Source organism: Micromys minutus (genome assembly GCF_963924665.1).
Source record: "Micromys minutus genome assembly, chromosome: 19".
In the NCBI taxonomy this organism is placed as follows: Eukaryota; Metazoa; Chordata; class Mammalia; order Rodentia; family Muridae; genus Micromys; species Micromys minutus.
Genome location: NC_137954.1, coordinates 3,447,127 through 3,462,750, shown reverse-complemented (window position 1 = coordinate 3,462,750; position 15,624 = coordinate 3,447,127). Strand labels below are relative to the sequence as shown.

The 15,624-nt window shown below is 38.3% G+C and overlaps 1 protein-coding gene across 1 annotated transcript in view; it reads left to right on the top strand.

Annotated features, from left to right (window-relative positions):
* Positions 1-15,624, top strand: part of TMEFF2 (transmembrane protein with EGF like and two follistatin like domains 2) — a 257,159-nt gene that overhangs the window by 8,833 nt on the left and 232,702 nt on the right. The window contains exons 3-4 of the mRNA XM_080932911.1: positions 2,083-2,212; positions 7,107-7,133. Coding sequence (XP_080789037.1) covers positions 2,083-2,212; positions 7,107-7,133 — 157 coding nt within the window. The remainder of the gene's footprint in view (positions 1-2,082; positions 2,213-7,106; positions 7,134-15,624) is intronic.

Sequence of the window (15,624 nt, the reverse complement as noted above, 5' to 3'; positions counted from 1 at the left end):
GTTCATAGGTGTTATCTATCATAAGAGGATTGATTATTAATTTAATTAGTAGCAATAGAATCAAATCAATTTCAAATGTAGCTATATAAATATCCCAAGTCTATGAACCATGATTAAATCTATGGGATGAAATTATTAAATAAATACCATGGTATCCAGAATATCTAATTATTAATTATAGAAATGAATATGAAGATTCCTAAAATATGCAGTAAATCATGCTTTTAGCAATTGTGACCATCACAATATATATCCCATAATATTCAGATTTACTGTTTGAAAATATGTCAATTGGCCAAGTTTAATATTGAAATTGTTCAATGATAGAACAAAGGTTAGATTCATACCTTTATTTAGAAGGCACGGGTTTGTGGCACATGTGAATTGTCTGGGTGGAGGACAGGGAAATGGCCTAGAAAAGAAAGTACTCACCATGCAAGCATGAAGACCCGAGTTTAATCCACATGTCCTATGTAAAAGTATGAGTGTTGCAGTCTACATCCATGATTACAGGCACAGAATGGTCATGGGGGCTTTCTAGACAGCCATCTTGGCTAATCTGGGAACTTGAAAGTCAGAGGAAAGCCTGGACTGAAGAGGAAGATGCAGATGTGACGGAGAAAGACACTTGATGTCAACATGTGGTCTCTATGCACAGATGTGACGGAGAAAGACACTTGATGTCTACATGTGGTCTCTATGCATAGGCTCAAAGCTGTGCATGAGTCAGCAAGGCACAGTGTACACATACAAGAAATAAGTGCATAAAGGAATGAATTTTCAGAATGACTAAGCTCTTATTATGTAAAAGTAAGAAGGAAGATTAAATAGCCTATTGTGAATAGAAGGGCACAGTCAATGTAAGAAATTACAGCATAAAAATATGTCTCAAGCTTTTGTCAATCAAATTCTTACCTTATGCCAGTTTTATTTTTTGTTCTTTGGCATAAACTCTTGAGTTAAAATTTACATGTGATAGACTTTTAAAAATATAGACATGCATATTAAAATTTTCTTGCTACCTGGATAGGTTGCTGATTTATTTTGTATGACTTGTACATTTCTAGCACGTCAAAAGTTCAAACATTTTAATTAACAGTAGTAAATAGAAAAGCATTTTCACATGTATCTGCATGTGTGGTTTTCCTTATTGTGTTTCTGGCATAGGCAAGCCTTGATAAATAATCATCTTGATCATTTCATTTGTTATAATTAAACAATGAAGTGCATCAGTAGTAGTAATCAGCAGATAATCACATCCCAGTGTAATTAGCAGGTAAGGGACACAGCCAAGTATCTCTAATGCCTTAGAGTGAGATTATAATAGAACGGCTGTACCCAGTAGGTTGTCTAATTTCCATTGCAAAAATATGTAGGTTTTGGTAATGAGGTTATTCTAAAAATGAGCATTTCTCTTTCTCAAACACATGAATCATGATAGTTTGGAATATTCAACAAATGTGCTATAAAGTTTACCTCTGGTGAAAGTTTGCCCTCTATATTTCAAAGTCTTGCTTCTACACTTTCTCTTCATTAATATCAAAAGAATTAATGAGAAAATTAATAAGAAATCCATCTTATCTGAATAGAAAAATAATAACCAAGAAGTAACTTGGATATTCTATTTTGATATTATAGCTTTGAAATTCCAGCCAAATATTTTTGCTGCTAACACAGATAGCCATCAGCCTTGATTTTAATAACTTGACATGGCTGAGTTGCTTATTTTCACTGTAAGAAGTTAGGAAGGACACTTCAGGAAAACAATTAAATAATGGTGGTGTGAATGTTGTCACGTCTTCTGTGTGCTAATGGCGCAGTCACTTTCTCAGAGTCACCTAATTAATTTAGATACTTGTGTTGCCTCTGTCTAAATCAAAGGACAAATAGGTCCACTTGACATCGACTTTGTGTATCCTTCAGTAGCACGCACTTACAAAGCAACAACTTGATATCACCGATCTCAAAAGACGTGGTTTGCTTTGAAAATGGTTACTTGCATTTAGGATGTTTGAGGAATGGCGATTCCAATAACAACCATAGTTTTCTGATTGTGTGTTTGTTTTTCTCTTTGTCCCTCAGTGTAACAGTGACTACGTGCCTGTGTGTGGCTCCAATGGTGAGAGCTACCAGAATGAATGCTACCTGAGGCAGGCCGCCTGCAAACTGCAGAGTGAGATAGTTGTGACCTCAGAAGGATCCTGTGCTACAGGTAAGCACAAGTCATCCTGAAATGGACCGTGAGGCCAATGGCTTCTTGTATCCTATTGGCTCCGGGGGGGGGGGGGACAAAACAACATCAACAACAACAAAAATCCTTCTCATGCATCAAAAATCCCTCTCATGCATGAACTTGGGATTCCATTCATTCTTTTGTGCACTGTGATCTTTTTTTTTTATTTTAAATATGTCTGTAAAAGGAAGGAAATGTACCAACTGACAACAGGTACCTCTAGATACATATGTTGTTTACTGTAGTGTAGACAGTTGAATAAAATATAATTAGGAATCTGAGTTGGTTCCCAATTAATCATATTTATAAATGAAGTATTTTGTTTGTCCACTGATTGAGAAATGGGTTTATCTTCTAGAGCACGTCTTTACAGGTGGCAGTTCTGAAGATGACAGGTATTTTTGTGGAGACTCTAATGTTAGATTTTTAACTGTAAAATGTGCTGGTTACCACTTAACAGCTCGTGCTGAAGAATGCACTGGCAGTGTGAATAATTTACACTAACATCTGTCTTTTTGCCATAGTTAAACTCAGATTATACTTCGCTTTTATTTGTGTTGTTCTAAGAGTGATGGAAGGAAGCAAAGTCAGAAAGAAGGAAAGGAGTCCATGATTTTCCCAGCTTTTCAGGATTATTTGTTTAATACGCACATATCTGTGTGTGTGTGTGTGTGTGTGTGTGTGTGTGTGTGTGTGTGTGCGCGCGCGCGTGTATATCACAACCCATAAATTTACAGGTTGAGAAATAAAGAAACAACAGATAGAAAGAAGAAGCAGTTAGGCAAAATCTGCTTAGGAAGGCAATGCTTTAAAGTGGAACCAAGTGCACTTTGGCCATAGGCATCTGAACCCCTGTCCTAAATAAACAGTAACAAAACAGGGTCACTATAGTCCCTTACAAAATCTCTGGAAAAAATCATAATGCAATGGGAAGACTTCTTTGAAAAATAAGAAAATTGTGTTAAGGGAGCTTTCTTCTGTAAAAGTCCCTCTGGGATAACAGGTTTTTCTATTTTAGGGTATGAGACGTGTGTGTTGTTTGTTAGGGTAGGATGAGTAAGAACCAAGTCTTGGGTTCCTTGGAAGACTGTCTTCAGCCTCCTTACAGGTAGGGGTGACTGATCTTTGGAGGTCTCCTGCTCATTACCACAGTTTTCAGGAGGAGCAGAGGACAGTGAACCAGGAATATTTTTCAACTACAGTGATATAATCTTTAGATTGTGTGCTGGTTGTTAAGGGGTCTTTTCTGAATGATGCTTGGCCCTGGCGTGACAATGATCTATCAGGATGATGGTGAGGGTGGCAAACCACAGTGCTAGTGGTCAGGACAGATTTGGCAAAGCAGGTCATTGCTACCTGGCATGGAGTGAGACGGGTGTGTAAAAGTGGTGGCAAGTGTGGAGGTCAGAGGGCAGGAAGAGGACCAGAGGCCAGCCTCAGAGAAAATACACTAAGAAACAAACTATGAAAATAAGTCAGCCATCCATACCAAAGGACAAGTCAATAAAGAACAACTACTTTAGAACTAATGGAACAGAAATACATGGAACCTTTGGACACTGCAGGGAGCAGTAAAAGGCTTTGTTTATGGTGAGGATCCAGGAGTAATGTGTACGTCATCCGGCAGGTAGAAAACAGTCATGACAATCATACCAGGAGCTACCCAGAAGCTATGGCTATGGCCAATGGCATCTGGTACCAGAAATGGTATTTTTTTCTTCCAGCGTCTGAGTTCCTGTCAGTCTACGTCTGATTCATTCAAGTCTATTCATGCTAGTCCCTAGTGTGCTGCTTTTACTATGAAAATAAATACTTAGCCAAGTAGAAAATTTAATCACAATCGAAGAAGCTGTCCTTACCTCATTTGCATACTTAGATTTCTGCAGGATTTAATTAGTCAGCCAGTTTCGCTGAGTGCATCTTCTGTTGACTAGGGAATCTAAAGGGGTTTGGGTCTGAGCAGTGATGGAGAAACCGAGTGATTAGCCAAGCCTGACGGCAAATAAATTGCGGTTCTGACTTTTCTTCATAATTTTCCCATTTAGTCTTAATGCTTTTAGACACTGAGTGGAAGGTGTCAAGTTGTATTCTCTGGGGGTAAGTGGCTGGAGAACACTGAATTTTTTAAATCCAGAACGTGGCTTCCGAGTAGCCAGTCTCATTGTCAGCTTAACATTTGCCTTGCAAGAATGGAGCCAAGATTCCTGTCCAATAGAATCCCTTCCTTTCCAAAATGTGTCTGCCTCACTGCAACTTTCTCAGTCTACTTATTTCTGGCTTGCCGTGATGACGCATCCTACAATTGAGAAAACGTGAAAGCTTCCCGTGAATGTCTCATAATGACGCTGTTGACTACAGTGACCATTTGTTCATCTAGCCCTCTTTTCTTCCCTAGCCATTTAATCGGGGTCAAATCCAACACTAATCATGTGGATGAGATCTCTTGAAGTTTTAGAAACGTGAGAGATAAAAGCCAAAACACTTCTATTCTTTTTCCTGACTTTTCCCAAACACATATATTAACTAAAACCTAAAAGATCAACAGGCAAGATATTTTCTCAATATTTTAATGCTTTTACTCCAGACTCTGCTCACACATTTAACCTACCGTTCACTCATTAAACAGATGAAATAAGTGTAAGATTCTGCTTGTCATTTAGCAACCTGGAGCCTGTGAGCATGGTTCCAGTCTCTTTAGGTGTGTCATAGTCAAGTTTAGAAGGACAGGCATCACATTGCCCTCCCTAATGGAAGGAAGTTCCTGGGGTTAGTAAGCGATGAAAAATAGACTTTATATGCTGTCAGTGTTCGGACAGGATGTGATAGCCCCAATTCAGGACAGTCATGACTTGGTCCCTTGCAATAAAAGTAACAGTGACGTAAGCATTAAAATTAATTTAAATCCAATTAAAATCTTACCTATGAAAGTGTGCTCAGAGGAAATTTAGCAAATGTTGGCCATTCAAGCACCATTGCCCAAAAGAAGCAGTGCGGCAACTAACGAATGTGTTCTAATTGGCAGCGTATGTTCCTGTTGCAGAAAGGAGTGTGTGAGTCATTCATGACTTGGCATTATTAAAATGTCAAACCATAGAATTGCAGCCCTAAGTTGGTTGTGTATTTGTTAAAAAAATATCACTGTAAATATATATATATATATATATATATATATATATTTAAGAGATGTATATTTAAATATATCTATATTTAATAATATTTTTATATTTTAATTTTTACTGTAATGTATAAATATATCAGAATATACATTTATTCTTAACACATGTCCATATATATGTATATATATATATATATATATATATATATATATATATGTATATGTATGTATATTATAAACTGTTTCTATCAATTAGCTTGCCTTTAAGTAAAGGCCCAAAGTTGGGCTGGAGAGTTTGCTCAGTGGTTAAGAACACTGACTGTTCTTCCAAACATCCTGAGTTCAATTCCCAGCAACCACATGGTGGCTCACAACCATCTGTAATAGGATCAAATGCCCTCTTTGGTCTGTCTAAAAATAGCTACAGTGTACTCACATAAAATAAATAAATAAATCTTTAAGAAAAAAAAAAAAAGTAAAGGCCCAAAGTCCCAAAGTCGTATGGTCAGTCATGATGGCAGTTAATGAGTGAATTGACGTTCTTGTATAATATAGTGTTCGCTACTCTGAGCTGCCACCAGGACTTACTGTCCCACTGGTGTTCCCTCACAACACTGTTAATGGCGCAGAGGGGGATACGTTTTATAGACTGACCCGTTCTCCCAAAAGTGTTAGCTGTGTGGATTTTCATGCCCCTAGCCACTCTATCTAGTGTGTCTCCACAAAATGTCACAGATCTCAGCAAGAAGAAGAAATGTTTTCTATTAATTCAACTAAACTACAAGGGGAAGAAAACTCCTGGAGGAGGACTTTTATGTCAGTCTTGAATCCTAGATGCAGTTTCAATGTAGAGCAGTGGCAGCGGAAGGAGGTTACCAATGTCGTCTTCTTACCTAGAGTTAACAGTCGAAATGCGCAACAAGGTATCTTAGAATGCAGAGAAGTAGCCAGAGGAAGGATAATGTCTACATTTAGGAACAGATGGAAATTCAGACTCAGACACTGAGTAGGTCTGGAATCCGTGTTCTCAGAGAAAGACACCTTTATGTACTTGGAGTGACTCAGAAGGGAGGGCAGGAAGCAGCAGGGTAAGAAACAGGGCAGGTAGTGTTCTGTGCCAGTGTCTCTTAGAGTTGGCCATATTGCAGGCACGAAGGCCAAGTAAGCCCACGTCTACTCATTTCAGCAGTGACTTCCCTGAAGACAGAGACCTCAGCCAGTGTGGCATTGATCAGCCCTCATCCCACAAAGTGCTCCTTTCACTTTTCTCCCTTGTTGATAAGCGATGTGCAGAACAGGAGCCTTACCATGTACAGTTCAGTTGGGAAGATGCAGTGACAGAGCCATGTCATCATTTCACATCTCCAGATTGAGCCTGATCCAAAATAAAGCTGGGAGGACTCTTCCCAACACGACAGGCTTCATCAAAGTTACAAAGAAAAATAGCATCTTACTTATATAGTATGTCAATAGAAATTACATTAAATTAAGAAAAGCGTATATTCGCAGATTAAATGCTGCGAGTTTTCACATTGGTGGCATTTTAGCATTGAGAAAGTGAACAAGCTGATGGTACAGGCCTGTAACCCCCACATGTGGGAGAAGAAGACAGGGGAGCAAACTAAATTATCCTGGGTTACAATGACCCTGTCTCAAACCGAAAAGTCTGACAACAAAGAGAGGAAGCCTAACCTTGAAAACTCGTTCTTTAATATGTCTTTCAAGTGAGTATGAACTGTTTTCTTCTTTCCTCCCCAGATGCAGGATCAGGATCTGGAGATGGAGGTAGGAGAAACTACTCTTCTCTTTTTGTATTGGGATGTTTCTATGTGCTATTGTGGGTTCTTGTTGATAGATACTATTCCAAAGCAGACGTCTAAGAGAAACCTAAATGTCTGACGTTGTGTATGCGGTGCCTGTGTCTTCATCTCCTCGGAGCCACACCCATCTCACCCCACCACCCTCCTTCACACACTTCCTTGTGTGTTGTGCTGAGTTTGAAACAGATACAGTGTCAAAACACGTACAAATCTGTCCACAGTTTTGTAAGACAGAAAGAATTCAAGAAGAAAAATTTTAAACACATAATACTGCCCTCAGTCACCAAGTACTAACATTAACATGTAAATAACCTCTTATATCACAATTTTAATTTAAGACATATTTAGTTCATAAAAGTAAAAATAAAACAAAAGTTAAGTCAAAGACATCACGACATTAATGTCTCTGCCCTGATGAAGACAATACAATGTTAATTTTACTGAAATGAGATATATTTTTGTTTGCATTGCTTTGCTCTGTTTTGGTTGAGAAGGGTTCACTGTGTAGCCCTGGCAGACTTTGAGCTCTCTATGAAGACCACTTTGATCTTGAACTCAAAAAAATCTACCCACTGCTGCATAAAAGAAAGAAAGAAAGAAAGAAAGAAAGAAAGAAAGAAAAAAACAAAGAAAAGAAAAAAACTGTTAAAGGCATGTGGCATGAATGTTGTGACCTAACATGCCCAGCAAGCTAAGAAGTAAGATGTATGTTTTGATTTGAAGAAGTATATGAAAGAAAGGTAGAAACTGGTTAAGTCCCATCAGCTATGTTTACAGGCAGAGGAATACTTTATTTTTAGATTAAATGTCCTTGTAAATATCCTAGATGCTTTTTAAAATGGAATCTCGACTGCCAGTTTTATCTATGCAACACAAATAATGAACAAAACCCAAGATATAATTATAAAATTAATCAAACAAAAATGGGTTTGAAATATAAATATCATCTCGATGATTTCTTTGGCTGTATAAACTAGTTATATTATGACTCAGTTTATGGGGAAGCTGATGAAACTTAGAAAGCCTCTTGCTCTGGAACTAGAGACTCAATTGTGCACATTTTATGTAGCTTGGGAAACTTGAGTTTTACAGAGAGAATGGCTTCACTAATTCAAATAAGCTATAACTGGAGAGCACGGAGTTGCACCCTGGAGCCCAGGCTAAAAGTAAGCAGCAGTCAATATTCAAACACAGACTCTGTTTGACGGCACTGGGCTCTGGGCTATCTATTTCAGCAGGCTTTCTTTACTTGTAAGAAATCAAATTGTTCCTTCTTTTAATTTTATGAATATCATACTCTCAAGAAATAATCCCAGAGGCTTTGAAAGAGACAGCTTGGGAAACATTAAGCCTTCACATGACGATAGAAAAAGACAGTGCCTTTAGCTTCTCCATTGAAATATTTAAAAATCAGTCCAGTTTTAAAATCTTGCTTTGAGAGTTAGTTGTTTCATGTAAAACTCTGTAGAGTTTCTCTGAGCGTTTGGTTTTGTTTGCAGACTGATCTGGCAATTACTCCACTGAGACCTAACTGTTCCACTGTGCACCCCACAAGTATTGTTCTTCAGCTAGCATGATTAGAAAGAAAACAAAAATGATCCACAGAACACAAATGCCTTCATCTTTCTGCTAAGTTTCCATCACACACTTCCCCAGCTGATTTCCCCACCCAGCATGCATCTTGTTTTCCTTTTAAAATAAAACCCGTGTGGTCCCTGCAGGTGCTGCTTCCTAATTTTTAGCAGTTGATATCAGCGGAGGAAAATGGATCCAAAGCCTTTGTTACCTTGGTTCCTTGTGCTCTCCTTTGACTTGCACAAGACCATTGGCTTTTTACAGAAATCATTTCCCATTCACAAGTATGGCACTGGTTACATGGTTCAGAAGGGGAGTGATACATCCTTGGAAAACACCTTTCTTTTCCCCTTTTTATTTTCTTTCCTTTTCTGTCTCCTGTGCTTTACTTTTCTCCTTAACTATTCTTTTCAATCACAGGCACCTTAATAGTAATTTTTTAAGCTTAAAAAAATAGTTACTACTATTGTTGAGACACAATCTCACTTTGTAGAAAGTCTGGCCTGGACAGACTCACTAAGTAGGTCGTCGCTGATGTTGGACTCAGAGCATTTCTCCTGCTCCTGCCTCATAAATATTAGGTCTACAGTCAGGAGCTTCCATATCTGGCCAAACTGATTGATAAGATATGTTTACTTTTAAGAAATAGGACATGTAGCCCTTTGAATCTGTGGTTCTCAACCTTCTTAAGGCTGTGACCCACTAATACAGTTCTTCATGTTGTGGTGACCCTGACCATATAATTACTTTTGTTGTTACTTCAAACTATACTTTTTCTACTGTCATGAATTGTAATATAAATATTTTTGGAGATAGAGGTTTGCCAAAGGAGACACAGCCCACAGATTGAGAAATGCGCTTTTGAATTCTGAGTTATAATCATTGAGATAATAAATGTTCTGAAAAACATAGCAATATGAATAAAAGTCTTAAATTGGGAACAAAACTGGGATATTGGCCAGACAGCTTTTCTGCAAGCTTATACATTATTGTGTTCTATGGTACTAACAGTTTTGAGTTTTACTTAAACTCTAACATAGCTTAGTAACTCGAATGACAAAGATAAACTCGAGCTTGGATCTACTAGCCCTTGGGTTGTCAAAGGTGGATTTGCCTTACTGAATCTAATATGCTAAGAATGGGACTGACATTTTAGTAAGAGATCCTGAAAGATTTCAGTGGACCCAGGATCTTTTGAATGTACTATGTGTGGTTGAATATGAGTGAATATATAGGAACTTGGTCATCTTTATGAGTACCTCGGAAGGTTGAGGGTTGTGTTTATAATGCCTACTCTGACAGAATATTCACATGACTCTCTAGAGATGCACATTGCTATGACTTGTGTAATAGCAAATGTGGCTGCATACATTTGCAACGGGTAACTGCCATGACTGAGAGGAATGCCTAACCCCCAAGGATAAATGCATTTTAAAATTGCACCAATTTTCCCTGTTTTAGATTGGCTTTTGCTTTTTAAATGGAGAGTATCACATTAGCAAAAAAAAAATTAGACAAGATTAAGAATAATTTAAGCTTTATTCATATGCATGTGGCATAACTGTCACTATGATTGAAGAGAATTCTTACCATAATTAAGATAGATATCGTTTTTATAAAACTAACATTGCTTGGACACATTTTATGAGGGGTTTTAACTATTTTACTGTTCAGGCTAAACTTTTTAAATCACTCAGTTTGTTAGGAGGAATTGCTTACTGTGTCTTCAACATAATCTTTGATTTTTGTTCATCCACCACGGGGTGTGTGGAGAAAGACCACCTCACATGGAGAGTGAGGCGTGGCTCTACCTATTTCCTGTCTTTATCCCGATCTTCTGTGTTAAAGAAAACTTAGAAAAATAACTTTACATTGTTAGTTTTGAGCCTAAGAGGTATGGAGTTCTATGGTGGATCAAAAACCCTTTGAAAATTCGTGAGTGTCAAACATTCCTTCTGAATTGGCTTGTACTTGAAAAAAAAAAAAAACCATTCAAGATAAACCATGATTTTCTGTTTTATGTGTGGACCACACTCCTAAGAATGTGAGAAAGTGACTGAATACCATCCGAGTGTCCCTCTGTGTGTACATGGAGAGTTAGTGTTGTAAATATGAAAGTGGTTGTGTGGGAGGGATGAGCAGCTCCTGAATAACCACACACACACACACACACACACACACACACACACACACACACACACACACACACACACTGGCTGAGGCAACAAACACTTCGGTGAGAAAAAGGACTCAAGCAGCCCCCTCTTGTGATCTAGGGCTGTGTGGATGCTGAAGTGCTCCGTTTTTCTGAATCTTTAGGCTATATTATAAGCACAAGGTTTGGAAGATTGTTTTCCTTCATTCTTTTTCAAAGTACTTTGGGATTGCTTACATTCTCACTAATTTCCTAAAGATATAAAGTTCATCCACAAGGTGAAACCCAATCGTAGCATCTAAAATACTTGTAGATGTGCTGTCCTGTTGTGCATGACACAAAATCCACAACTGAGTCTTAATAACATCTTCTGAGAGGTCTACAGCATTTGCAGAATTTGAGATCCACACTACAGATTCAAAGTTATGTTTCTATCCCATGGGACATGGGTGCACTTAACCAACACACAGCACAGTAGCGGTCTGCATTTCTAAGGAAACTTTGTTATGTTTTCTTGAGAGGATGTTTCATTATATCCAAGCTGATCTCAGACATGTGATCCTCCTGCCTCAGCCTCATTTTCTGATATTACAGGCACATATTACAACACCCTGCTTCTAAGATAACTTTTAACTAGATTAATATTATATATGCACAGTAGCAAGTTGAATTTATATCTAGTATTTGTACAGATCATATGACTTTTAAAGTAATTAATATTGTGGTTATTTTAAAGTGGAAAGGCAGTTGATATTTTGTTTTTGCTTAGTGAAAAATTCCCTTTGTCTGTTGCCTTTATGCAAAATCCCCCAGGTTTGCCATAATTAAACATTTACTTCATACATAATGTGGTACCAACAAGAAAGGCATAAATCTCAACCTCTACAGCTAACCAAATGGGTTGGTGAAAACTACTTACTATAAGAAGTTTGAGAACTTGAAAGTTGTTTTTAAGCAGTCTTGTTCTTTCACACGTGAATTGGTTGATTTGAGATCTGTTATTACCTGGACACAGAGGCAAGATTTCTGACTCTGTCACTCCAGTCATGGCCATTTCATTCTGCCCGGAGATTACATATTAATTCTCCTTACTGCATGCAAATGGGAAATATTATGATGCTGATTATAAAAGGGAATAATCCTTGGCACAAGTAAAATGTTAAATACACTGGAGATAAAAGAAATGAATATTCATTGCATAAAATGCTTTTATGTAGGAATAAGTAATTTTCTTTTCCTTGTTTCTGCACTCCTCCCTGGCCTCAACAGCATTTTTATGCCTTCTTCAGTTACTATCATAGTCAAGTCTGGCAAACACAGTCTCCTTGGGAAAGAACCGCCCACCCCCCCCCCCCCAACCGCACTGGGTTCACACCACAGCCAACATCTGAAAGATAACAATGGTAAACAGCTCCAGCCAAAAAAGTGATTCAATATAGAAATCCCACTACTTGCGCAAGGTCTGAGGCCTTCCATCCAGGGACTAATCAGAAACAGTGCTTTCTTCCATCTCCTGCACCCAAGAGCTGCTGCTCTTCTGCCTAGAAATGAGCACAGAACCATCTTAACCTCAACTGAAATCTTATCTTGGGTTGTACGCCTTGGGGGTCCATGTTTCTCTTTGCATGGACCAATACTGAAAAAAAAAAAAAAAAGCAAACAGAGTGGATAAACAATGAGAGTGACAGAAAGAAGATTGCAGGGAGAAGAAGCTTTGCTGGGAGCAGGGTGAAGGGCAGTTGTTTTTCTCATGTGAATACCATTTCGCAAATAGAACACAGTGTTCTTACAATAGAGCAGGGATGCTTCCTGAAGTTCTGGATTGCCTGGGAGAATAAAAGGAATACAACAAACTTTTCCAGGCGCCCCAACTGGGTTTATTGACATTACAGAGAAATAAAGCCAATCATCCTGTTCAGTATGGCAGAAATGGGTTTGGCTTCAGCATCCAGAGACTTGCAGTCTAGATTTTTAATTGGCTTGAAGGATATCTATTAAGTTTTTTTTTTTTTTACTCGTAGTCCCCTTAGAGAGTGATTCATCTTACTGTGTAAACAGGCTCCTACCCTTGGGGGAATATTATCACAACAACATAAAGCAGAGAACTTTGAACTCTGAGAAACTAGACGTCGAGTTATAGGAATTCCTGCTCCCTTTCGCTCTGACCCCTGTTTTCTCTGACAACATCATTTCTATGAGGACGATAACGAGAATAGCGAACTGTGTGATTACTAGTCCGAGATCTAAAACGGTGCTGGCTCGGGTATGACCATCCAAGCTCATGGTCTGAGCATGTTGAAAAGCTGAGAAAAGGAGGAGCAACTCCACAGCAAGTTTTAGGTCAGCTTGGTCTATACAGCAAGACTCTAGATAAAATACAACCGCAGTAGCAAGATTATTGACTCTATGGTAATAAATATGAATCCAATAGTTTTCTATAGTTAGCGAGAGAGTCACCTCTTCATCTAGAAAGAAACAGAAATTATAGGATTGAAACGTAAGATAGATGAGCAACTCCAGAGAAACTATAATTATAAAAGATATGGAAGAAAGAAAACTGATAAAAATCTCAAAAAAAGTAATTGTTTTCAGAATTAAGTGACAGGCATATTGCCTCCACTGAACACCAAAGAAAGATACGGAAGTTCAATTTGCACTATCCAACATATTTGCAAGAAAATATCATCAGACCTGCAAGCACTGTTATTTTTCTAAATGACTATGGCTTTTAGCAACAGGGTATTTTAATCCAGGTAGGAAATTGTACTCCAGTTCTTACCAGTGTCCAATTATGAGACAGCTCAATCAGTGAGCATACTTAGTTAGTTGTAAACATTTTATGGTTACAAAGATCGCCATCATAATATTAATTCTTTTAAACACAGCAGCCTTTGAATCGATAGGTTCAGATAAGAAGGAGGGCCATCCTAACCATAGCCCAGTGACAGTATCTATGGTAACTAACCCAGTCCTCACACTTCAGAAGAGAAGGAACCACAGCCTATGAGAGCAGTGGTTTTCCATCAGTACACCAGACTTCGTTTTCTATTTGAATACAAATGATAAATTTTACCCCAACTCTTGGGAAAATGTATTTATCCCATCTTCTTATCCCTACCTATTATCACTTTTCTTCTGAAAACCCCTGTTCTTTTTAATGCTGAACACAAGCCATATGGGTTGCTCCTGTTGTCTGTGTTGTATTCTCTGTGCCATAGAATTTGCATCTATTCTCTCCTTCATTTTCCCTTTGTTCTCCGCCTCATCTTCTAAACATTCTCTCTCTCAGGTTTTGGTGAAATACACATTGTGAAGGTGTGGCAAGGTAGCAGTTCACAGCACAACGTGAGGACCTCAAGGCCATGTAGACTGGATTGTAACCTCCTACCCCTACCGTCTAGCTGCTCTGCCTTGAGCAAGTCACTTAAATTTGCTTTTCTCACCTGAGATTGGCAAGGATTTTAGTCAGGACTGTCTTGAGGTTAAGATTGTGTGTGCCTGAAGTTTAGTGAATGGTGTCTTAGAAAAAGAGCGTCTCTAAAACAGAAGGGTCTGAGGATGAGAAGGAAAAGGCTTTAAATCGGCAGAGTGAGATAAAAGCCAGAGCACAGCCCATCTGGAGTCCCCAGGTTGAGACAGGCTCTGCGACATGTGGTCATTTGGGATGATGAGGTTGGGCCTTTGTATTCTACTACTGACCATCTCTCACATGGGAAATTCACAAAAGGTGCTGCACTGTAATGGTTTTCTTTAGCTACATATCACACACACACACACACACACACACACACACACACACACAACACTCTCACTCACATGCACGCACACTCACTCTCACACACATACACATTCTCACACAGTCACATAGACCTACACATACACACAGATAAACAAAATAAACCTTATTTTAAGAAGGTAAAGTTTCTGTTGTTTGGTTGTTGTTGATTTTGAAGAGGCTGCAGTGTGTTCTGGAGACTCTACAGGATTCCTTGTCTACGTTAGACAGGTCCATCCGCTACTTTCTGATGGGTGATGTCTTCAGTGACTAAAATCCTACTTTTCATGGTATCAAGGAAAATGCCTTTTTTTAAAATTGGAGGTTGTATTTAAGATTCAGTTTTACTGATTTGATAGTTTTGGGCAAGCAGAAAATTCTCATGTTTCCAGACACTGTTTAAGGCAAAGGAATGTCTCTGCATGCTGCAGTGCCCACCCAATTGCATTGACTTGGTTTCAAATTTGGATTTGAAAATATAGCTTTTTTCAAACTGTACTAGACATGCATACATATTGTACCATATGATTTCCATTGTGTTCTTAATAAAGAACAATTTCATTTTCTCTGGCAAATTACACACTTGTTGTCACTGAGGGAGTCTAAAAGAAATCCAGGAATAAACAGAAAACAATCTATTCAAATGTTAGCATCCTGTTTCAACAAGTGAAGCCTAAAGAATTATACCAGTACCCCTCGGTTATTGGAGTGATTCCTGAAAAAATAGAAAACAGCAACAAACAAACAAACAAAAGCCCTATCTAACTGTGGATTTACTGGTTATTTCACTCAGAGAAAACCAAAAGAATAATTAGCTGCACATAAAATAATGTTGGCTCTGAGAAGCTGTTCTGTGGATCAATCATTCCAACTGATCTATTCCTGCCTGGTTAAATACTATTGGTTATAGTGTAGACTTTTCTCTCATTCTCCAGTTGTATTAACCCTTTT